The sequence below is a fragment of the Pan troglodytes genome, chromosome 14 (assembly GCF_028858775.2).
Source record: "Pan troglodytes isolate AG18354 chromosome 14, NHGRI_mPanTro3-v2.0_pri, whole genome shotgun sequence".
Classification (NCBI taxonomy): Eukaryota; Metazoa; Chordata; class Mammalia; order Primates; family Hominidae; genus Pan; species Pan troglodytes.
Window position 1 is genome coordinate 25165748 of NC_072412.2, and position 25425 is coordinate 25191172.

The 25425-nt window shown below is 42.9% G+C and overlaps 1 protein-coding gene across 2 annotated transcripts in view; it reads left to right on the forward strand.

Moving 5' to 3' along the window:
- ATP8A2 (ATPase phospholipid transporting 8A2) overlaps positions 1–25222 on the forward strand; it is a 648977-nt gene extending 623755 nt beyond the window's left edge. For both annotated transcript variants that reach the window (XM_522636.9, XM_009426757.5), the window contains exons 36-37: positions 15373–15464; positions 22710–25222. In XM_522636.9, the coding sequence (XP_522636.4) occupies positions 15373–15464; positions 22710–22807 (190 nt within the window). In that variant the 3' untranslated portion in view covers positions 22808–25222. The remainder of the gene's footprint in view (positions 1–15372; positions 15465–22709) is intronic.
- Positions 25223–25425: the final 203 nt, after the last annotated feature.

Sequence of the window (25425 nt, forward strand, 5' to 3'; positions counted from 1 at the left end):
CTTACAGAATTTTCTTTAGCTATTCTTGTAAGATCGTTCTGGTGGTGACAAATTTTCTTAGTTTTTCTTCCATTCAAGAGATTTCTTTTTCATTCCTGAAAAATATTTTCACTGGGTTGACAGTTCTGTTCTTTCAGCACCTGAAAAATGCTGTGCCATTTGCTCTGGCCTCAGTGGTTTCTGATGAGAAATCCACTGTCAACCTATGTGGTTTTCCTCTATTGGTGTCATTTCTCTTTGGCTGCCTTTGGAATCTTTGTCGTTAGTTTTGGGCAGTGTAATTAAAATCTGTCTTGGTGTGGATTTCTTTGAGTTTATCCTCTTTAGAATTGCTCTGGAAGTTTATATTGTTCATCAAAATTGGGACATTTTCAGCCATTATTTCTGAGTGCTCTTTTAGCCCTGCCGTATTTCTCCTCTTTTTCTGAGACTCTGAAGACATGAATGTTAGATCTTCTATTATATTCTTATAGGCTCCCAGGGCTCTGTTAATTTTCATAGTCTGTTTTGTCTCTATTACTCAGACTGGGTAATTTCTACTGTTCTATTTTTCAGTTCACTAACGATTTCCTCTGTCCCCTGCATTCTGCTGTTGAGCCCATCCACTGAGGTTTTTATTTCAGTTGTTATATTTTTCCATTCTGAAATTTCATATTTGTTCTTTTAAGTCTTATATTTCTTGGCTGCGGCTTTCTATTTTTTTTTTCTTTTAAGTGTGTTCATAATTACTTATTGAAGCATTTTTACCATGGCTACTTTAAAATCTTTGTCAGACAATTCCACTGTTTCTGACATCTTGGTGTTAGCATCTATTGATCATTTTTATTTTTCTCCCTGTTTGAGATCTTCCTGGTTTATGGTAAAATAAGTGATTTTCAAATGAAACCTGGACATTTTGGCTACTATGCTATGGACTCTGGATTTCATGGCAGCCTGGCTCCTGCCAGGTAGAGGTAATCCAGATTCACTAATGGCCTCTGTTTATGTCTTCAGGGTAGGGATGGGAGCTCCTGCTCTCCAGGTGCAGGGGTCCTGATTCTCCATAAGACCTTTCTGACATCACCCAGTGAGGAGGGAAAAGGATGCCTTCACATTTCACTGGGTTGGGGATGGAAGTCTAGTCATCCGAAGCGATCTCTGCTGACATCCCAGGAGGGAGGGGTTCTTATTGGCTGGCAGGGATGAAAGTCCAGGATCCCTGCTTGGTCTTCTTTGTCACCTCCCCATAAGGGTGTTGGAGAGCCTCATAACAGTCTCCTAAGGGAAGAAGTCTAAGAGCACCACTAGGTCTTTGCTGGCATGGGTGGGGTGGGGAGGGGGCCACCCTTTTCTCTGGGGTATCTGGCTGCAGATGAGTAGTTCAGGCCTGAAAGTTTTCTGTCTTGCTAGGCTGCCCCTTTCCTGTTCCTTTGTCTGGAGAGAAAAGGCATTTGCTAGGTAGGCTTCTTTATTCATGCCTGTGGACATCCAGAATTGTCCCCTGCCTCTACTGGGAAAACCTTGTCTGGGACAGAGGAAATCAAGCACTGTGCTGCTATAAGCCTCTCTTCTCTCCAGTGCCCAGTTTTTATTATTAGAGGAAAGTTGGGTCCAGGGAGGACTGGAGGAAGCTGTTGTTTATTTTTGGAACGGAATTTGTATTAGGGTTAGTTAACCTTGAACCCTATGGTGTCTTCAGCCAGAATGTCCCCCAAACTGTTCCATGTAACCTGAATTCTTAAAAAATTACAATGTTTCATCTCTATAAATCCACAAACACTGCTCACAATATCTTCTGGAATTTGGAGTGAGCTTTCTCTCTGGAAGAGAATAGGGACAATGTCCATATTCTGGCATTTTAAAAGAATAATACAGAGGAATTTACCTTGGCCACTATTGGAAAACCTACTGTGTCCTGAGCTCAATGCTGGGCGTTATGGATAGACACAAGACAAATGGTGAAGGATTGAGTTGTGGAGACACAACATAAGAAGAGAGTCGCACCACAAATCAGTTAATACAAAGCACACATGCAATTTTACATATTGAACCGTGTCCTCTGTTTTCAGCCCAGGATAGGTACTGTGAAAAACATACAAAAAGTGTAAGACTTGGTTCCGGCTAAATGAGCCCTCTAGTTGAATACGCAGATGGTGTGCTGGTGTTTTCCAGGGATCGCTAGGCACAGTGCTGCTTCTCAGTCTACCAGCTCTCCATGGGTTTCTACAAGCTGAGTCCAAAGTTGCATCTCAGCTTTGACCTCTCTCTGGTCCCCTGTCTTCTGAACACCTCAGAGGCGCTCACAGGCCCCACATCTGAAACTGGATTCATTGCTGTTCCTGCTGAACCTTTTTCTCCTCCTGTGTTTGCATCTGGATGGTCAGCAAAGAGCCATCCATTGTTCAGGACCCAGCTTCAGTGCTGATTCTCTCTGCCCTGCTCCAAGTTCTTCACTCCTCCACGTCACCTCTCCTGAGCCTAGCACAATCTCTGTAAGGGCATCATCACCTTATAGCATGGTAAGTGTCTGCACGGCGAGGTCACCTTAAGGACTGTGAGTTCATGAGGGCAGAGGCTGTGTCTTGGGTAACTTTGTTTCCAGCATTGGGTCTCACACACAGTAGGTGCAGTACAAATGCTGAATTAATGGGAGGTCAAGAGGTCATGTTTTTAAAAAGAAGATGCATATGGATTGGCAGAAAGGGGAAAGGAGAATCATCTACTACCATCTAACAGAATGGGATTTCTGGAGGGCTCCTAGTTCCGTGGTATATAAAATAAATATAACTCTTATTGAAGTTTTAGGCTGGAAAACCGATTTTGTTTTTGTTTTATTCTTGTGATTTTCCTTCATTACATAAGTGTTTTTAACTAAGGTAAAGTTTTAGATAAAACAAAGGCCTAGGTAGGTCTGGAATACACTTGAGCCCTGAAGGTTTTCATTTCCTAATGATAATGAGTAAAATAAGTTGCCAATTGAGGCTAGGAAATATCATTCTCTAATAAAACAGGTTAGAATGTTAACAGCCTGGTGGATTGGTAGATGTTTGGCCTTCCCTGAAGGACAGGGAACTGGGGACCAGCTTTTTTTCTTGAGGGCCTGTCACATCTGTGTTTTGCAGACTGCCCAGCAGCTAATTTAAAAATAAGTTTCTAAAATTACCTACTTGTTTTTGGCTTTGTTGTAGTGTCAGCTGTGATTCCGATCAGTTGTAACTATTGACAAGATCTAAAATTCAGATTTGGAGTTATTTGCTGTGTACTCCACACTCCCGCTCTTTGGCAGTTATGCATGTGTGATTTTTGCAGGAATAGCTTTCTAACAGAAATGTGGACACAAGAGTTTATTTTTCTCCATCATAACTCAGCTCTCCACTTCTTCCTGAGACTGATCATTTTTCGAGGCAGGAGCATAACACCTTCTCTAGGATTTGTCAGCTTCTAAAAAGAGCCTTTTGTAAGGACTTGTATGAGCTTGGGTTTCACCATCATTACTGGGGAGGCACCAAGACTGCACATATCTCTGGGTGAAGTAATGTCTACACAACACCTTTCATAGCAATAGTTCCCAGCTAGCATACCTGCTTCTGCCAGTACAGAGCCAAAAAAAAAAAAAAAATTAAGTACTTTAATGCCAATACCCCCCACCATGGGAAAAATAAACTGTAAAAATGGCATCATTACCAACAGCTCATGTGATAGGAGGGAACTGACCTTGATTTGGGACCCAATCCACCTTTTTTTAATTCAGTTTTCTTTCTCAAAAAAATGTGATAAAATGCACATAGCATAACATTTACTATTTTATAGTTTGCCATACATGGCAGTTTGTAGAGTCACAGTGTTGTATAACCATTACCACTATCTAGTTCCAGAATATTTTCATCTCCCCAAAAGGGAACCCCATATGTGTGAAGCAGTCCTTCCCACTTCCTTTCCCCCACCTCCCTGCCCTACAGCCCCTGGCAAACACGAGCCTGTTTTCAGTCTTTACATATTTGCCTCTTTTGGACATTTCATATAATCATGTAATACACAGCCTTTGAGGTTGGGCTTCTTTCACTTAGCATAATATTTTCAGTCTTTATCCCTGAAGTATGTATCCCTGAAGTATGTATCTGTACCATATTTCTTTATATGGCTGAATAATTCTCCATTGTATGCATAGACCACATTTGCTTACACATTTGTCAGTTGGTGGACATTTGGGTTGTTTCTACTTTTGGCTTTTGTGAATAACGCAGCTATGGATATTGTACTGATATCTGTCTGAGTCCATTTTCCATTCATTTGGGTATATTCTTAGGAGTGGAATTGGTGGGTGATGAGATAATTCTGTGTCTAACTTACCAAGGAACAGTGGCTGCACCATTTTACATCTCACCAAGTAATGTGCAAGAGTTCCAGTTTCTCCATATCCTCTCCAACACTTATTTTCTGAGTTATTTTGGTTTTGGGGTTTTTTTAATAGCCACCCTAGTATGTGTGAAGTGCTATCTCATGGTAGTTTTGATTTGCATTTCCCTAATGACTAATGATACTGATTATCTTCATGTGCTTTTTGGCTATTGTGTATTTTCTTTGAATAAGGGTCTATTGAAGTCCTTTGCCCATTTTTTAATCAAGTTGTTTTTTTTTTTTGCTTTTGAGTTGTAGGTGTTCTTTATATATTCTGGATACTAGACCTTTATCCGATATGATTTGCAAATATTTTCTCCCATTTTGTAGTTATCTTTTCATTTCCTTGATAATGACCTTTGATGCACAAAAGTTTTTAATTTCCATGAAGTCCCATTTATCTGTCTTTTATTTTGTTACTTGCATTTGGCCATTGCCAAAGCCAAGGTCATAAAGATTTGCCCCTGTATTTTCCTCTAAGATTTATATTGTTCTAGCTCTTATATTTATGCTTTTTATTAATATTAATTAACAAACTGTAATTTATAAGCCTCTGGGTTACAAAGTTATGTTTTGATACAGCTATACAATGTGAAATGATTAAATCAAGCTAATTAACATTGTCATCACCTCACCAACTTATCATTTTTTGTGATGAGACATTTGAAATTTACTCTTAGTTATTCTGAAGTATATAACACATTATTATTGACTATAGTTACCCTGTTGTGCAATAGATCTTAAAACTTACTCCTTTTGATGAGTTCATGTCCTTCGTAGCAACATGGATGAAGCTGGAAACCATCATTCTGAGCAAACTATTGCAAGGACAGAAAACCAAACACCACATGTTCTCACTCATAGGTGGGAACTGAACAGTGAGAACACTTGGACACGGGGGGTGGGGGAACATCACACACCAGGGCCTGTCGTGGGGTGGGGGGATGGGGGAGGGATAGCATCAGGAAAAATACCTAATGTAAATGACAAGTTAATGGGTGCAGCAAACCAACACGGCACATGTATACATATGTAACAAACCTGCAGGCTGTGCACATGTACCCTAGAACTTAAAAAAAAAAAAAAACTTACTCCTTTTGTCTAATTGAAATTTTGTATCCTTTGACCAACAGCTCCTCATTCCCTCACTCCTCCACTCTCAACCCCAGCCTCTGGTAACCATCATTGTACTTTCTACTTCTATGAGTTCAACTTTTTAAGATTCCATATATAAATGAGATCATGCAGCACTTGTCTTACTGTGCCCGGCTTATTTCATTTAGCATAGTGTCCTCTTGGTTTATCCATGTTATAGCAAATGATAGGATGTCCTTTTTAAGGCTGAATAGTATTCCATTGTGTGTGTGTGTGTGTGTGTATACATATATATATATATATACCACAGTGTGTGTGTGTATATATATATATATACCACAGTTTCTTCATCCACTCATTCATTGATGGACACCTAGGTTGATTTCCTATCATGGCTATTATGAATAATGCTGGAGTGAACAAAGGAGTGCAGATATCCCTTCAGCATACTGATTTCCACTCCTTTGGATTATATACCCAGAAGTGAGATTGCTGGATCTTATGATAGTTCTATTTTTAATTTTTTGGAGGAACTCTCACTGTTTTCCATAGTAGCTATACTAATTTGTATTCCCATCGACAGTGTACAGGGGTTCCTTTTTCTCTGCATTCTCACCAATACTTGTTAGCTTTCTTTTTTTTTTTTTTTAATAATAGCCATTCTAACAGATGTGAGGTAATATCTCATTGTGATTTTAATTGGCCTTTCTCTGATGGTTAGTTGTTTGATCATTCATCATATACCTGTTGGTCATTTGTATATCTTCTTTTAAGAAATGTCTATTCAGGTCCTTTGTTCTTTTTTCTTAATTGAGTTATGCTTTCTTGATATTGTTTGAGTTCCTTGTGTATTTTGGATATTAACCTCTTATCAGATGTATAGCTTGCAAATATTTTCTCTCATTCTGTAGGTTGTCCCTTCACTCTGTTGATTGTTTCCTTTGCTGTGCAGAAGCTCTATTGTTTGATGTCATCCCATTTGTCTATTTTTGCTTTTGCTACCTGTGCTTTCAGAGTTATATTCAAAAAATTACTGTCCAGACCAGTGTCATAGACCTTTCCCCTATCTTCCTCCAGTAGTTTTAGTTTCAACTCATATATATAAGTCTTTAATTCATTTTGAGTTGTTTTTGTATATGGTGTGAGATAAGGGTCAAGTTTCATTCTTCTGCATGTGAATATCCAGTTTGCCAACACCATTTATTAAAGATGCTGCTTTTCTTCATTGTGTGTTATTAGCACCTTTGTTGAAAATCAGTTGACCATAAATGTATGTGTTTATTTCTGGCAGTCTAGCCTGTTCCATTGGTCAATGCATCTGTTTTTATGCCAGTACCATGCCATTTTATTTGCAATAGCTTTATAACATATTTTGAATACAGGGAGTGTGATGCCTTCAGCCTTTTTCTTAGTGCTCAAGATTGTTTTGGCTATTGAGGGTCTTTTGTGGTTCCATATAATCTTAAGGATTATTTTTTTCTCTTTCTGTGAAAAATGACATTGCCATTTTGATAGGGATTGCATTGAATCTGTAGATCACTTTGTGTAGTATGATTATTTTAACAATAGTGTTGTTTTACAGTTCGTGAGCACAGCATCCCATTTACTTGTATTTTCTTCAATTATTTCATCAGTGTTTTGTAGTTTTCTCTATATGTCTTTTACCCCTTGATTAAATTTACACTTAAGTATTTTGTGTTGTTGTTGTGCTTGTAAATGGAATTGCTTTCTTAATTTCATTTTTGGATAGTTCATTATTAATATATAAAAACACTACTCATTCCTGTATGTTGATCTTGATTCCTGCAACCTTACTAAATTTATCAGTTCTAAACAGTTTTTTGGTGGAGTCTTTAGGATTTTCTATACATAACATTATGTGTACCAACAAACAGAGATAATTTTGCTTTTTTCTTTCCTATCAGGATACCTTGTATTACCCTCTTGCCTAATGGCTCTGGCTGGGACTTTCAGTTCTATGTTGAAAAGAATTGGCAAGTGTGGGCATCCTTGTCTTGTTTCTAACCTTAGAGGAAAAGCTTTCAACTTCTCACCATTGAGTATGATGTTAGCTATGGGTTTGTCATATATCCTTTATTGTGTTGAGATATATTCCCTCTATAACTAATCTGTTGAGTTTTATCATGAAGAGGTGTTGAATGGCTTTTCTGCATCTATTGAGATGATCACATGGTTTTTATATTTCATTTTGTTAATGTAGTGTGTTTATATATTTGTGTATATTTAACCATCCTTGTATCCCAGGCACAAATCCCATATGACCATGGTGAATGATTCTTTCAATGTGTTGTTAAGTTCAGTTTGCTAATATTTTGTTGAGGATTTTTGCATATATAGTCATCAGGGATATTAGCCTGTAATTTTTTTTTCTTGTGATTCCTTGTCTGGCTTTGGTATCAGGGTAATGCTGACTTTGTAAAATGGGTTTGGAAGTATCCCTTCCACTTCAGTGTTTTGGAAAAGTTTGAGAATTGGTATTAGTTCTTTAAGTGTTTGGTAGAATTCAGAAGAGCAGCCATCAAGTCTTGGCCTTTTCTTTGATGGGAGATTTTTCACTAGAGATCCAATCTCCTTCCTTGTTATTGGTCAGTTGTGATAGGAGCTTATCATTTCTTCTAGATTATCCAATTTGTTGCCATATGATTGTTTGTAGTAATATCTAATGACACTTTATGTTTCTGTGGTATCTGTTATAGTGTCTCAACTTTCAATTCTCACTTTATTTGAGTCTCTCCTTTTTTTCCTAGTCAGTCTAGCTAGGAGTTTGTAGATTTTTATCTTTGGAAAAAAACAACTTTTAGTTTCACTGATATTTTTCCATTGTTTTTGTAGTCTCTGTTTCATTTATTTCTGCTCTGATCTTTTTTGTTTCCTTCCTTCTGCCAACTTTAGGCTTAGTTTGTTCTTCCTTTTGTAGTTCCTCAAAGTGTAACATTAGGTTGTTTATTTCTTCTCTTTTGATATAGACATTTATTTCTATAAGTTCCCTTCTTAAGATTGCTTTTGCTGCAACCCATAAGTTTAGATATGCTGTGTTTCCATTTTCATTTGTTTCAAATATATTTATATCTTTGATCCATTTTAAGTTAATTTTTGTATGTGGTGGGAAGGGCCCAATTCCATTGTTTGGCATGTAGAAATCCAGTTGTCCCAGCACCATTTGCTGGAGAGATTATTCTTTTATTATTGAATGGTCTTTACATCCAAGTCAAAAATTAAGTGACCATTGATGTATGGGTTTATTTCTGGACTCTCAATTATATTCTCTTGATTTGTAAGTCTATGTCAGTACCATGCTATTTTTATTACTGTAGTTTAGTAATAAGTTTTGAAATAGGTATGTGTGAGTTCTATGACTTTGTTCTTTTTTCAAGATTATTTTGGTTATTTTGGGTCCCTTATAATTCCATGTGAATCTTAAGATCAGCTTTTCTATCTTTGCAAACAAACAAACAAAAAAAACCATTGGGATTTTGATAGGAGTTACACTGAATCTGTAAAACACTTTGACTAGTATTGCTATCTTAACAGTATCATCTTTCAATCTATTTTTCAATTTATTTGGGATGTCTTTAATGTTTTCAGCAGTGTTTTATAGTTTTTTTATGTATAAGTGTGGCACCTCTTTGGTTAAAATTATTCCCGAGTATTTTATTCCTTTTGATTATAAATTGGATTGTTTTCTTAATTTTCTTATCAGATTGTACATTGCTATTATATTTGTATACTACTGATTTTTATTGGTTCACCTGGTATCCTGCAACTTTACTGAGTTTATTAACTCCCGTAATTTGAATGTGTGTGTTTGTGTATATTCTTCATCATATAAGATCATGTCATGTACAAATAGAGATACTTTTACTTCTTTCTTTCATATTTGGATGTATTTTATTTCTTTTTCTTGCCAAACTGCTTTGGTTAGAACTTCAGTAAGTTTGTTGAATAGAAGTGCTGAAAGTTGGCATCCTTGTCTTCTTCCTGAACATGGAAAGATGGCTTTCAGTCTTTTACCATTAAGTATGATGTTAGCTTTGGGTTTTTTTTAATTAATGCTCTTTTCATGATAAGGAATTTCCCTTATATCTTTAGCATTTTCCACAATAAAAATATCATGAAAGAGTACTGAATTTTGTCACGTGCTTTTTCTGCATCAATTGAAATGATCATGTGATATTTTTTCCTTCATTCTATTAATGCGGTATATTATATTGCTTGATTTTTATATGTTGAACCACCCTTGCATTCCAGGGATAAATCTCATTTGGTCATAGTATATAATTTTTAAAATATACTAAACTTAGTTTGCTAGTATTTTGTTAATTTAGTATTCATATACTGAATTTAGTTTGCTAGAATTTAGTATTTTAAAGAGATTCTCTCTTAAAAAAAAGGAAAACATAGATCTAAATTGTTTTTTCTGTGCCAATCTGTACTCCTCTTTTCTTCTCATTATTTCAGAATTAACCAAAGTAAATATTTTGTTGTGTTTCGTTCACCTTTTTTACTTTGTTTTTGTGAACAGATAGCTTCCAAACCATATATAGATGATATAATATTGTAAATGGTAAATGTTATCCTTTCTTACCCATTTCAATCTTGAGCTTTTCCAACATTATTGTTCATGAGAAGTTTTAGTTACAACTATTCACAATGGTCTCCTTTCCTCCAAAGAAGAGAAGGGTAAATTGGAAAAATAATGTTCCTTGACATTTCAACATTGGAGTGCATGGAGAAATCAGTGCTTCCTACACCTCCAGTAGAGTGTTTTTATAAGCTCTGGTTCCTGTTTTATGACCTCTAAAGCTTTGTCACGTATTTGCTGTTTTAAAAGTTTCAGAAAAGGCTGTTCCTAAGGATAGCAAGACTCTGCAAAGAATAGTTCTGTGATCTTGTTCTGTAGACATGGTGTTTTCCAGTAGTTGGTTCAGTGAAATAACAGATTATTTATAGAAACCAGGTAGAGTCAATATGATGGACTGAGCTAACTCAAAAAAGATCCTTCCAAACACACATACATGTTAGGTGAAATATAAACAAAGGCAGGCTCTCAAAACATAACTAAGCTCAAAAGAACGAGAAGTAAATCCAGATACCAAAAACAGAGGCATCAAAGCCAGCAGGGTTGGAGGAGGTGAAGCCAAGGAGGCTGCATGGGAGTATCAGACCATGCAAAGGGCTCAGAGGCAGAGGTTTCAGGGGTTAATGCAGGGAGAGAACAGCTTAGTCCCATGTGAGATATAACAAAACCCTATGCATAAAGTTGCAAATTTTGTAGGGATGCCATTTTAGTGAAACAGAAACTAGAAAAATTTTTCTCCTTAGATTGACAGAGAAGCAATGAGTCATCCTGTGTGCCCAGGGAAATAGATGAAAGAAAGAATTACCCACTAGAAACTGGAAGCCCATGCTTATATGAGAGGTCCAATTTCAGGCTTCCCAATGCTACATGCTAATATATTAATATACAAATTGATGTAACCCATAGGGCCCTAGCAGAGGCAAAAGAAAACTCATTCTGAAGAACTAGAGCACACACAGGAAATGAACCACAATGAAGTAGAGAGTCCTTCTGTACTAAGGATAGGAAAATTAGCTTCCCACTAGCTGGAATTGCAAGGAAAGTCTGAAAGATTCTATAAAATAGTGATGAAAGAAGATACAGATATCAAAAAGCAAGAGAAGGGTAGTATGTAAGAACAGGTGGATTTGGAAGAAAAATAAAACATATAGACATGAAAAGTCCAGTGATTTAAATTAAAACATATTAGAAAATTTTAAAGTAGTTTAGATAAAGCTGAAGGGAGAAGGGGAATGAAAAACATGGGAGAGATTGAGGGATGTGGAAGATAGAATGAGATCAATATGGAGATACTGTAGATAGAAGCTCCAGGAGAAGGTAAGAGAACGGAGGGGAGGCAGGAATCTCAGTGTTTTCTGTAAGTGAAGATCCACAAACATTCAAGCTGTTGTAGCTTTCCAGACCTGAGCAGCTGAACAGGATATAAAAACAAACCTATAACCAGTCATACTAAATATTGTCATGAAACTACAGCCCATCAAAGACAAAGGGAATTATTGTAAAAGCAACCAGAAGGAAAAGACAGATTCCCTGCAAAAAATGGCAAACTGAGTAGCCTTCAGTGCTGAAGACAAGAAGAGATGGAAAAATCAGAGTTGTGTGTTCTGAAGTGTTTGCATTATTGAAGAAGGGGGTTAAATTATTTTCTAACTTTTGACCTTGTCAAATATGAAGGCCAGAAATGTAAGGGTGACCACTGAAATAAATAATAAAGTATTCCTCTAAACCAAAAAATAAAAGCAAAAAACATGATAAACAGGAAGCATAAAATAAATGACACCATTTATACGTATTTTTAAATATAATTGGATATTAATTACCCATACATATCTATGAAGCAACAGTATGAAATATAGACTGGAAAGCTGTTTCTTTTTTATGGAAGGGAGAAGAATGGCGAGTATAAGGAATTTATATTTAAGACTTTATTATTTTATTAAAATCTGAAGTAATCGTAGTTAGGCCTGGTCCTGACATTTGCAGGACTTGGTATAAGAGTACCAGTGGCGACCTTGAACCACACATAAATATGTGAAAGTTACAAATCAAGCTAGCAAAGAATTCTGTCCCTTCATAGTGACACCTTCATAAAGCCTGGTGCGCTTCCTGATTCCTGGCTTATTTGAAGGCCTTAGCCAGAGCAAGGCAGCGTGGGAAAGAGCTCACTCCCTGCACACCCTCTCTATGCTTCAGAACCCCAGCTCTGCCCTGCACTGAGGGCATCTGCACACGTGTGGTGTGGTGAACATCCCAGCCCACACATCCAGGTTCTGTTCACATCCCCATGCAAAAAGCACCCCTTGGCCACCCCCACAGACCTGGGGTGTGCACATTGGCTATATGGTCTGCTTTTAGGGGGATGGAGCTCAGGATGGAGTCAAGTTAGCCTTGGATGGAGGCCTGGGTGGTCATTGAGCAGGGACTTCTAGGGTCCCAAATAACTGAGGTGGTGGATGGCAGGCCTGGGCCATGGGAGGGTGTACCTCCTTGGCTGCGGACCCCTCACAGTGGGTGGAGGAAGGGCTGCGGCACAGAGTGGGTCCCTCTGAAGCAAGAAGTCACATTTTTAAATAATATCTCATTATAGGCTGAGCACAGTGGCTCATGCCTGTAATCCCAGCACTTTCGGAGGCTGAGGTGGGCAGATCACCTGAGGTCAGGAGTTCATGACCAGTCTGGCCAACATGGCAAAACCCCATCTCTACTAAAAATACAAAAATTAGCCAGGCATGGTGGCAAGTGCCTGTAATCCCAGCTACTCAGGAGGCTGAGGCAGGAGAATCACTTGAACCTGGCAGGCGGAGGCTGCAGTGAGCCGAGATTGCGCCACTGCACTCCAGCCTGGGCAACAAGCAAGACTCTGTCTCAAAAACAAAAAGAAAAAAAATTAATTTTAAAAAAAGAAGACAGAGAAAAGCGTTCACCACTCTAGGCGGCATCTAGGCAGCGTCTGCCAGCACAGGGGCCCTGCCAGCGAAGCCCCATCTGACCTTTGTCAAGTTATTTGACACAGCTGAGTCTGTTTTCTCACCCGCCTGGTGAGAGGCCAACATGTATAATTTCAATGATCCCTCCCATTTCTGAGGATCTGTGACATTCTCATAAGCCCCATCATGAGGAGGAGCTTCCGGGATGGCCAGGGTGGTTCAGGAGGCATGTCCCTGTGGTCCAGGGGCATGGGGGCAGAGCCTAGTCCTGCATGGTCTCCAGCTTCTGAGAAAATAATGTGTCAGTTGCCCATTATGTCCCCATGTGGGGCCTGGCTGGTGAGGCTACCCTGGGGCCAGGCAGGGTGACGGGCCCCCTCTGCACACAGTGCCCTTTATTTTGTGCAGGAGTCATGGCCAGTGCTGGGCACGTGTTGGACAGGGAGGACAGGCCCTTCTTTATACCTGCCACATTCTGAAACCAGGCAGCACAGGGAGCTATGGACAGTCGGTGATGGCAGCTACACAGAGGGACAGGTGCCACGGGCTCACTCCTCCTGTGTTTGCACATCCATGCCTTCCAGGGCAATTGCTCAGCCAGACCCGGTGAGATTAATTTGGCCCATGGAAGAAAGAGGAGACGGGAGGGAGGACCAGTGTGAAAGGATGGAGAAAGTATTTTTCTTCCTCAGCCATGAGACGTTTTGCCAAGCTTAGCTAGCTGAGGCTCACCCTTAATTGGTAATGAATTAAACATTGTTATTTCAACCAAGGCACTCAGAAATGCCCTCTCCTGGAAATTCAAAATGAACTTCAGCTCAAAGAACTGTGAAGAAGAGCCAGGGAGCTAGGTGGGTCTGCAGTCATGGGAGGGGCCTCCTCAGGCTCCAGGCTCACTGATCGATCGGGGGCGGGGTACATGGGATTCAAGCACCTGCAGCTTCTTCTACAACTCCGTATCCCCTCACGTTCCCACAAACGTGAGGGGGGCTGTATTTGTCTGCCTGGGCTGCCACAATAAAGTGCCATAGGCTGTGTGGCTTAAACAGCAGAAATTGAGTTTGTCACAGTCTGGAGGCTGGAAGTCCATACTGGAGCTATCTACAGATTGGTTTCTCATGCGAGCACTCTCCTTGGCTCACAGGTGGCTGTGTGCTCTGTGGTCTTCCCTCCGTGTATGCCTGTGTCCTCATCTCCTCTTCTTATTAGGACAGCAGCCATGCTGGATTAGGGCCCACCCTGATGACCTCATTTCACCTTAATTACCACTTTAAAGGCCCTGTTTTGAAATACAGTCCCATTCTGAGGTACTAGGGGTAAGGACTTCAACATGTGAGTTTAGAGGGGACACCATTCAGCCCATAATCTATTATGCCTCTAGGTCACTGGCAAACTCCTGTAATGACAAGCGAAATGAGAGCCTGATAGTAAAAATCAAAGCACTTTGACCTGCCTGGGCAGTTTTCAAGCAGTCCCTTTGGGTTTATAGAAATAAACAGACTGGGCATGGTGGCTCACACCTGTAATCCTAGCACTTTGGGAGGCCGAGGCAGGAGGATCACTTGAAGCCAGGAGTTTGAGACCAGCTTGGGCAGCAAAGCAAGGCCCTGTCTCTGCAAAAAATGTTTAAAATTAGCCAGGTGTGGTGATGCACACCTGGAGTCCCAGCTACTCAGGAGGCTGAGGTGGGAGAATTGCTTGAGCCCAGGAGTTCGAGGCTGCAGTGAGCTATGATTGTGCCACTGCACTCCAGTCTGGACGACAGTGAGACTCCATCTTTTTAAAAAAATAAAATAGTATAGAAATAGCCAAGCTCCAGAACAGTTCCACATGTCTTCACAGCAGTGGCAACCTTGAAGGGAATAGGTTCAGGAAAGGCAGGGACTGCTCCTTAGCCGTCTGTTTTAGAAGAAAACTCGCCTTGATTTTCATTGGGGTTCAGAATAATCAAGTTCTGCAGAACGAAGCTGGGCTGTGGCTGGGGTCCTGAGGCCTCCGCGGGGCTCTCACCCCGTGCAGGCAGGGGGCTGCAGGCAGGAGTGAGGCGCGGAGACGTTTACCCGGAAACAGGCCTCTCCTTGCAGAAGTGTCCTGAAAAGCCCACGGTCCCGCGGGTATGGACCGGGCACATGCACACTTCAGCGAGGAGGAGGCGCTGGCTAAGGGAGGGACTGGAAACCGCGTTTTCCACAACAGGGAGCCAGCATTGAGGCGCCCAGATGGCATCTGCTGGAAATCACGGGCCGCTGGTGAAGCACCACGCCTTACCCGACGTGGGGAGGTGATCCCCCACCTCACCCCACCCCCTTCTGTCTCCTTGTGCAACCCGAGTGTTCAGGTGACAAGAGACTGACGCGCTTGCTTTAACCGCAGGCTGAACGAGCGCGACCGCCTGATCAAGAGGCTGGGCCGGAAGACGCCCCCGACGCTGTTCCGGGGCAGCTCCCTGCAGCAGGGCGTCCCGCGTGAGTACCGCGGGCGGGGGCTGATGGAGGAGTGGGTGTCGGTGGGGGGCGGGGGTTGATGAGGAGTTGGGGGAGCGGGCGCTGATGGGGGGCCGGGTGAGTGCTGACGGGGGGTGGGGGCGGGGCGTGCGTTTGGAAGTGGAACTGCAAAATGTGTATTTGGCCCCAGGAACGTGCAGCTTGAGTGTAGGCAATTCCCTGGGACCACAAAATCCGTAAACTTAAAATCCTGGTGTGGTTATGATCCTTCCGTCAGCCTCCCAAGAGGACTTTTTTAAGGTTGAAGCAGTATGACCTTTAAACTGTTGCCCCTAAAGATAGCAATATGAACTGTTTTGTGTAGTATTGCCATATTGATTGAAACAATGACCATCATTGGGGAAAAACATCATGCTTCTCCCAGGAAGGCTGCCCCACGTCTAAGCCTGGCGTCCCCCTGCCACCCCCGCCCCCACCTCCAGATTCCAGAGGAGAGTGGGAGGCTGTGAAACATCCCGTCTCCCCTGCCCCCGACTTTGGAGCTCAGGGGGAGCTCAGGGGCTTGTTTTTAGCAATCCAGTCATCCGATCCCAGCTGAGGCAGATCCAGGCCACCTTCCCCAGGGCCAAGGCCAACCCAGCCCTGCCTCTCTGTGTCCTGCGGCCTTCCCCAGCCCCCTCTCCACCCCCATCACGTGCACACGCCAGCTTTTCCTCCCATACCTACTCCCTGCCTCCCTTTCCCTTCCGGAGGAGTTTAGAGGGAAACGACTGGTAGAAAGAGATGAGTTGGGCCGGACGCGGTGGCTCACGCCTGTAATCCTAGGACTTTCGGAGGCTGAGGTGAGTGGATCACTTGAGGTCAGGGGTTGGAGACCAGCCTGACCAACATGGTGAAACCTCGTCTCTACTAAAAATACAAAATTAGCCGGGCGTGACGGCACATGCCTGTAATCCCAGCTACTTGGGAGGCTGAGGCAGGAGAATCACGTGAACCTAGGAAGCGGAGGTTGCGGCGAGCCGAGATCATACCATTGCACTCCAGCCTGGGCAACAAGAGCGAAACTCGGTCCAAAAAAAAAGAAAGAAAGAAAGAAAGAGACAGATTTATGAACGTGAAGAATCATTGTTCACACAGTACAGGCAGTGAAGGATCTGTGTTCTGTTGAGCTCTGCCTGTCAACAGGTATTTGCAGACTTTCTCAATGGAGAGAGAAGGAGGGAGACAGAATATCATTGCTTTTCAGTAATCTACCCCCTGTCCTCACTTTCCCATGTGGAATCGTATGGGAAGAAGGGGACTGACATGCTTCTGTCCTTTAATGCTCCACTGCCCTGGGAGGTGGGTAATGCCACCCCAAGGACACAAAGCAGAGGCTCAGGTCAGAAAGTGGCTGGCCCAGCATTGCTCAGTGGCATGCCATGAGGTCTGGATTGCAGCCTCAGACTCTGGCCCAAAAGAGAGGTAAGTCAAGAGGTTTGATGGGACAGGAGTGCTAACTGTAGGGCAGCCCTCTGGAGATGGGCTGCCTGGGTTCCTGTCCCTGCTCCCCTGCTTTTTCGTGACCTTGGGCATGTTACTTAATGTCTGCTTCTGCATCTGTAAAATTGGGTAATATGAGAACTTACTGGATGCCAGAGGTTCAGTGTAGGTCCTGCCACCCACAGCTGCGCAGAAAGCCAATCACTGAAACAACAATTATAGCCAAGGAAGAAGGCTTTATCTGGTGCTATAGCCAAGGAGGTGGCAGATTAGTCTCAAATCCATATCCTTGACTGACTAAAATTAGGGGTTTATATAGCAGGGAAGAAATGTTAACAATGTGTAAGAAAACAGGAATCAGTAGGGGTAAGGAAGCAATCAAGATGAATGAGGGGCTTAGCATCTCATTGTCTGGATGAGATCATTGGGTGAGTTTCAGATCTTTGCTACTTTTCGAGAGGCCTGTGGGTCCCTACCTAAGGAAGGAACTCAGATAAAACAAATACAAATGTCAAGCTTTAAGACCAGAAGGGTCATTTCTATGTTAAAAAAACAAAAAAAAACAAAAACAATACTGTCTATGGGACTATTGGGTTGGTTTCAATTAGGAGGATTAAATGAGATCATAAAGATAAAGTGTCTATATAGGCAATATAGGGTCCAATAAATGTTGGGTATTATTATTCTGCCATTAGCTGAATAATTTTGGGAAACTTAATTTCTCTAAATTTTTATTTTCTCCTATGGAGAAAAAAGAATTTTAATGATATACATCTTACACAGTCCTGTGAGTCTTCATGACAGCATGTGTAAAGCACCTTCTGTATGCCAGACACAGAGAAAACACATACAGGTTCCCAGAACTCTACAGGGTCTGTTCTGTTGAGCCGTGTTGCCTCTCTGATGAATGTTTCAAAATAACCATAGACAGAATATACACGATATATATGTTGTGATCAAAGACCGAATGAGAATTTTTATGGGCGCGTCATAAATGTCTTAAAGACAACTACTAAATGCTTTTCTTAAGTCAATATTTTGAAGGCCAAAAAAAAATCTACTGAATAAATATAAGAAATAAGAAGGCTTCTAAAATCACACCACATTTTTTAAACACTCAGTGACTAGTACCAGAACCTGATGGATAACTTAGGACGTTTCTGTCACTAACAGCCAGAGAAGATCGTCGGGTGGTCAGAGCTGGTCCTGGGGTGCAGGATGGGCATATAGCAGGTCTCAGCCTTTGATGTTCCGCCTGGGTCTGTCCAGGAAACTGGCAGGAAAAACTCTAATCTTGGTAGTATTTTAGTTCCTGTGAGCCACCAACATACAATATTTGTAATCAGCATTTCCTACACAGTCTGATTTCCTCTTTGTCCCCGTGGTCTTCTCATTTCTATGGCTATTAGGAATCTTTCCAGACAGGAAACTGCTATTTTCATTAAGATGCTATCAGAGCACAGATTCAAAGGAATGCTACTTAAGGGGAGTTTTATTCCAAAATAATGAAAAAAAAAAAGACATAATTTTATGGATTTCACCAAATGTTCTACCCGGAGAAGACAAAACAGCTAAGAAATCCGTCTTTCCTCCCACCTCCTTTCACCTACACGATTCTGTTCTCCATTCTGGCTGTGGCTATTTAAGAAAGCAGATGCTTTAGGAAGCCAGCCAGGGAAAGTTCAGTTAGTTGGGTCCATGAGAGCTCCCTCCAGGCCCCCATCAGGACTTTTCTGGCTGTTAGGACTTCCTGAAACATGAGTGAAAGTAGGGAGTGCAAAGAGCTGGAGGCTTCCTCTGAGCTCCCCGTTTGGATGCAAATGACAGTTAAAGGTTCATTAGGCAGAGCTGGGGAGCAGGTCTGTATCTTCATCCGGTGGGACAGAGGCTGGGCAGGCAGGACTGATTGAGGGGTGATGGTGTCTGGTTTTCCAGTAAAACTCCTCCCATGACAGCTCTAACTCCCACCAGGCCTGGTTTCTAAGAGGAAAATGTTTAATCTGAAATTTTATCTGAACATGGGAGGACTCCCTCTCCCAAGATAAACCTATCAGGCCATTCTCCTTTCACTCTTGAATTGTAGAGTCCACTTTCATTCTCGGTTAAAGTTAAGAAAGTCTTAGCGTACAACACGCTGGAAATGTGGTGGTAGGTGCAGCCAAAGGGAACTAGGGAGGATGGTGGGAGACATTTAGCACAGACCTCACGCTGCTCTACTTACCCTGGGAGGTTTACAACAGGAGGGGGAACTCTTCTCTGCCTGTCTCTTCAAAGGGAAACCTCGAAACCCTTCCCATCCCAGAGGGGCTAAATCATCCTGCTGCAATCCCGTGGGAGGCCCTTGTGGCCATGGCACTAATGCACACAGAAGAAGTGACAGAGTTATGAGCTGAAGAAACCCCCGGAGTTGGGTTTCCAGTAGACACAGGCATGTTATGGAAAACAAGATAAATAAAAGAAAAGGCTTTTGCACCTTCCATTTGAACAGGGAGTAGACTATTCCAAAGGCTAGGATACCTTTCCCGAAAGGACACTCCCTAATTTATTTTTATGTCTCCATGAGTTCCCTCCAACCAGGAGAAAAAAGCAGGCCAAAAGAGATATAATAGGTAGTTAATTGTTCTTTTTGGATGGACTGTTGACACCGACCCTTTCTTTTCTGACGCGGATGCAGAGGCCTCCGTGTTGGTGCAGTGTGAACTAGCACTGACAGAGGGAGAGAATCCTGCAGCCTGGGTGTGACGGGCCATGAACATGTCCTGGAGCCCATAGAGAGGACTGGAGGTTGAGAGAACTTGGGCCTTGCCTGGTCCAGGCCTTTTAATTTACAGAAAAGTACATCAAGACCCAGGGAGCTTAAAGAGCCCAAAGTCACATGGACAAGTAGCAGCAAGCAAGGACTAGAACCACCCTTTGTTTCCTGGCCACCACCCCGACCCCATGCTGCAGCCACTTGGGGCCACCAGAATCTAAGATGAAAACAAGCGAGTGGAGAAAGACATCTTCAGGGTGGAGAGCTCAGTAGTCCTCAGCTTGCCACCGGAAGAGTTTATAAAGAGTATGTCCCATTCTTTGGGGTGACTGTTCTTTACTCAGAACCACTTCTGTAGGACTGAGGAGCAGCCCCCGGGAGTGGTGCAGCAGCTGTGGAGCCAGTGACGACCCTGCCATTGCAGCTGCTGTTCTGCCAGGCCCCCTCGGGAAGACTTCAGATGTGGACTAGAAACGTTCCTTGTTAAAGAACTGGAGAATGGAAATTGTCCAAGTTGACCACAGTACATAGCCTTGTTACTGGAGCAGACGAGGCAGTGTTATTTGCTAGATTTTGCTTTGAAACATCCCAAGGAAAGGCGTCTCCTCTTGGACTGCAGTAAAAATGCTTCATAAAGGGCAGCTTGTACAGGATTGGGGATGAGAGTGTGTGTGCCACACGGTGCCAGAGGGAGGCAGGAGGCCGGGGCAGCACCTCCAAAGCTGGGCAACGGAGGTTTCCTTGTCCCTGCTGCTAATCTCTGATTAAGCAACTTGGTGAAAATCCAAAAGCTCTTAGGAGAACAGGAGTGGTGGCATTTGCTCTTCGGTGCTTGGAAGCAGATCATGTGAAAACTCTAAAGCCCTGAGAATCAAAGCACAGCCACCTACCTGGTCAGGAAGTTCAAGTGCACTAGGTGTGGGCCCAAGGCTGGCACAAGCATATCCGCCCCCAAGGGAGCTCCCCTCCAGGCTGATGCTGCCTTCAGGCTCAGACACCCACCTGCTCCTGTACCCAGCTGTCTGAGGGCTCACAATGGTCTGGGAGCTGCTTCACTGTGGCTACCATGTGGTGGGAATTTTTGGTTTGTAGGTTTTGTTTTGCTAGAAATGGAGGTGAGCAAGTAGACAAAAGCCCCCTGTGGAAGATTCCTCTCTGTTCTGTTCTCTTCTGTTCTGTTCACCCTGGCTCAGCTTGTATCACCTTCTCTCCCGCCCACTGTCTCTTCCTCCCGTGGCCTCACTGGTCTGGGCCCTCCTCCCTGCTGCTCAGCCCATGTCCTCAGTCAAGTCTCAGGCCACCTCTGCAGACAAGCCCTTGCCTCCCCCGATAACCCCCCTGAGCCTTTGGGATTCTCAGGCAGTGGCCAGAAGGCATGCTCTCTGGAAGAGCCGGGAAGCCAGCCCAGGACCGGGACTCTCAGTTATGGGAACACACAGAGTAAGAAAACAGCCTGAGTGTCTTCTTTTAAAGTCTCCTCCTCTTCTCCATCCCACGAGGGCTCTTCTGTCTTGTTACTGTATGTCTTGATACTCTAGAAATTTCCTTTTTAAGCCAGATGCCTCAGGAAATTAACAGGCAGTCCAGGAACTGATTCATGGGCACCCTTTTTGACTTCTTTTCTCCTTCTAAAGAGTATGACAGTGAACTCACAGCTCCCCTGATAAGTTGTACGCATGCATGGATGGAATTCAAGATTGTCAGGTTTTTTTATTGTGTTGTCTTTTGGCCAGAATGTCTAATTGAGCTGTGGGACTTTTCCAGACCCCTGACACAGAAGGGTTAGCCAATGGAGAGCAGGCTTTATAAATGTCTTTCTGTGGGAAGGGCCAGTTGGAAGAAAAGCCCCACTCTGGGCTTGTGAACACTAAAGCTGTTTCTCAGCTCTAGAGTGTGGACCCTGGGTTTGCTTCCCAGCTCTGCCACTCACGAGGTCTGTGACCTTGGGCAGGTCACAAAAATCTCTGTGCCTCAGTTTTCTCATCTGTGAAGTGGGAGGAGTATAATCCCCTATCTCATAGGGTTTCTGGGAGGATTAAATGAGCTTTATTTTATAGCACAGTGTCTTAGACACATGGCATTTAATGAGTCTTGGCTATTATTTATTTTATTAATAGTATATGAACTGATTGTGTAAGAACAGTCTTTGTGTGGCCACAGGTCCAATCAATCACTAAATTCCTTTTGAGTTTATTGTGTAATCTTTTTCTTTACATGGAAACAACCCTACTTTGATTACTTATTACCAGTCCAGATCAGTCTGATTTAAAAACAGGGCTGGGTGTGGTGGCTCAGGCCTGTAATCCCAGCACTTTGGGAGGCCAAGGTGGACAGATTGCTTAAGGTCAGGAGTTTGAGACCAGCCTGGCCAACATGGTGAAACCCCGTCTCTACTAAAAATACAAAAAAAAAAATAGCTGGGCGTGGTGGTGCATGCCTGTAGCCCTAGCTACTCAAGAGGCTGAAGCAGGAGAATTGCTTGAACCCTGGAGGCGGAAGTTGCAGTGAGCTGGGATCACGCCACTGCACTCCAGCCTAGGCGGCAGAGCAAGACTCTGTCTCAAATAAACAAACAGGAAGGCTCCAGGCATCACGTGCATTTTGCCAGCTTGCACTATTAGTGTTGTGTGTGTGTTTCCCTGGCATGTTTACAGCTTCATAAATTAGCCGGCTGTCCTACAGCATCAGGCAGACAGGAGTGTTTTTTCTTAATTGGCAGTGGGAAAGTGGAGTCGGGGACCAGTGACCCACTGTGTGTGATTCCCACACTGAGCTCAGCCGCAGCCTCCTAGAAATAGGAAACCTACCCTCAGAGCCTTTCCCTTCCCGGCATCAGCAACTAGAACCATGGGACCCCGGTTAGCCTGCACATGGCCACAGGTTTCTTCATCTCAAGCCTCCACCTATCCAAGGCTAAGGAGGCCAGATGTCGCACTCACCCGCACACTGCCAAAAAAAGCAGCTTATTTTAAACCTAGTGTGCTCCCCCAATTCTCCTGTTAACCAGTTTCTCCTGTGTGCTTCACTTTCAGATGGGTATGCTTTTTCTCAAGAAGAACACGGAGCTGTGAGTCAGGAAGAAGTCATCCGTGCTTATGACACCACCAAAAAGAAATCCAGGAAGAAATAAGACATGAATTTTCCTGACTGATCTTGGGAAAGAGATTCAGTTTGTTGCACCCAGTGTTAACACATCTTTGTCAGAAAAGACTGGCGTCAGCAGCCAAAACACCAGGAAACACATTTCTGTGGCCTTAGCCAAGCAGTTTGTTAGTTACATATTCCCTCGCAAACCTGGAGTGCAGACCGCAGGGGAAGCTATCTTTGCCCTCCCAACTCGTCTGCAGTGCTTAGCCTAACTTTTGTTTATGTCGTTATGAAGCATTCAACTGTGCTCTGTGAGGTGTGAAATTAAAAACATTATGTTTCACCAATATTTAAACATCAGTACTAGTTGTCCTGGGAGAAAGGGAAAGGAGTTTTATGTTGCGTGAGAGGCCCATCCTGTGTAATTGGAGCAGGACACACTTGCTTCCTGTTGAGTTAACTCACAGGTTAAGTCCAACGGGCCACATGCAGACTTCACTGTAGGCAGGTTGCTCTCCTGCTTTGATTCCTGTTTTGTGTGTAAAATTGGCATAAACTTCTTGATTGCAGTGAAATCACAAAATTCTATATCGGGGTGGTCAACCTGAGAACATTTATTTGAACCTCTTAGCCACATTTCCAGCAGGGCAAACCAACTGATGCCCTGGCAGAGTCTTCCGCACCCTCTCCAGGTGCACTCGGCCCAGTCCTGCCGCCGTGTCCAGGCGCCCCTCACCCCCACACCTGCTGCATGGCTGGCCACACCACTCAGTGCATGGCGGCTGATGGGCAGCCAACCCAAACCCGCGCCTTTCCTTGTTCCACTGCAGACTCAGATACAGATGCGAAAAATTCTTTCTTCCACCGCCCTTCTCGTTCTGTAAAGAAAGAAAAGAAACATAGCCTTTCTGCATATATTCTAAACGTCTCTCTGCCTCTGTCTGACATGGGGCCACCCCACAGGTCAGAGTGGTGGTAGAACCCCTTCAGGACTCCCAGCCGTGGTCAGGCTCTGAATACTCCCTTCCCAACATCCAGACTGCTGGGCCTTTGGCATCCACTTACATTAGAACCCATGCTTGTTTCAGAGCACATTTTGGACTTTCACTGTTGGGAAATGAATGAATTTATAACATGCCTGCACAGCGAAGGAACACACCTGTCGCTCTTAGCTCTAGAGTCAGAGGATGAGTAAACCCAGATGCAAGAGTATAGGACATTGAGTGGGGAGAACAAGATGACCACAGAAGTCCTCAGAAGGAGAAGGAAGGACACGGAGACACTGAGAGGAGGACACAGAGGAATCGCCACCAGATCGTTGCAGTAGAAACTCTGAAATAAGCCTTGAGACCCAGACAATTGTCATGATCAGCCCAGCGTGTATGAGAGTTTAAACAAGACCTTCACACACAGTTCTAATTGAAAAGAATTCCAAACATTTCAGGGAAACACCTTTTTAAAAAATATACTGACATGGTTTCCTTTCTGTATCCCATCAGTGTTAGACACAGGTACCTATCAGAATATGGCATATCCTGAATTATCTAAGACAAGGAAGTGAAGAACGGAATCACTGACTTTCCCAACTGCAGAGTCCCACACTTAAATCTCAACAGAACCTAGATGTCTTCAGGCATGAATGTGAGCACCTGGAGCCCTTACTAAACAACCTGCCTGGAGCCCTGTTCTCTGCTCTGGTTGCCAAACCAGATTTTTGGATGGCCTAAATACTTGTGGGCAACTGTTAACTGGTGAAAAATGGGAGTTGAGAGCATGTTTTGGATTTTCACTGTGGGGAAATGAATGAATTTATCACATGACTGTGCAGCGAAGGAGCACACCTGTCACTCTTAGCTCTAGAGTCAGAGGATGAGTCAACCCTGTAGGGATTGACTCATCCTAATTGTGCTAAGTTAGGAAATAACACTTTAGTGCACTTTGCTTCCTAACCCTTTTTTGTCAGAAATCTACAACTTACTGGGCATGGAAATAATAATTTAAAATATGATTTGCATTGATTAAGAAAACTCATCCTCACTTATGAGGTGACCAGGATGCAGAGAGGGCCTGAGGGGCAGCAGAACAATGCAATTCACAGGTGAGGCTCCAAAAAGGGCCATTTCTTTCTCCCCAAGGTGCACAGAACATTTTTAAATATCAGAGTACCCAGCAAGACGGAAGGACTGTCATGCAGGAACTATAACACAAAATGTGCCTATGACTAACACGACAAACCAAGGTGTATGGTTTCTTTGCACACCCAGAAAGGTGATGGCCAAAATACAGAGGAGAAACGAAAACTGGAATTGAATGTGCATTAGGCATCTTAACTATTCATAGTTTGTTTCATTTGGGAACTAAGCCTATTTGGAAAGAGTGGATTAGAAATTGAATTATTTGTCAAACAGTTAGCTGTGTCTTGAACTTGAAGCCTTCCAAATCAGAATTATGTATTTAAGTGTGTGTTTGTGTTTGTTTAGGGTTTTTGTTTCTTACATTAGAGTTCATATTTTCTGGGATTTAAGGATACAGGTGTATTTTCCTATTCTCTTGAGAAGTAGACTAAACAATCTTTGCAATGATGACAGATGCACACAGAAGAAAACATTAGAAGAGATGCCTTTCTATCCTCTCGTGTGGTTGAGCATTCTTACAGCCGAA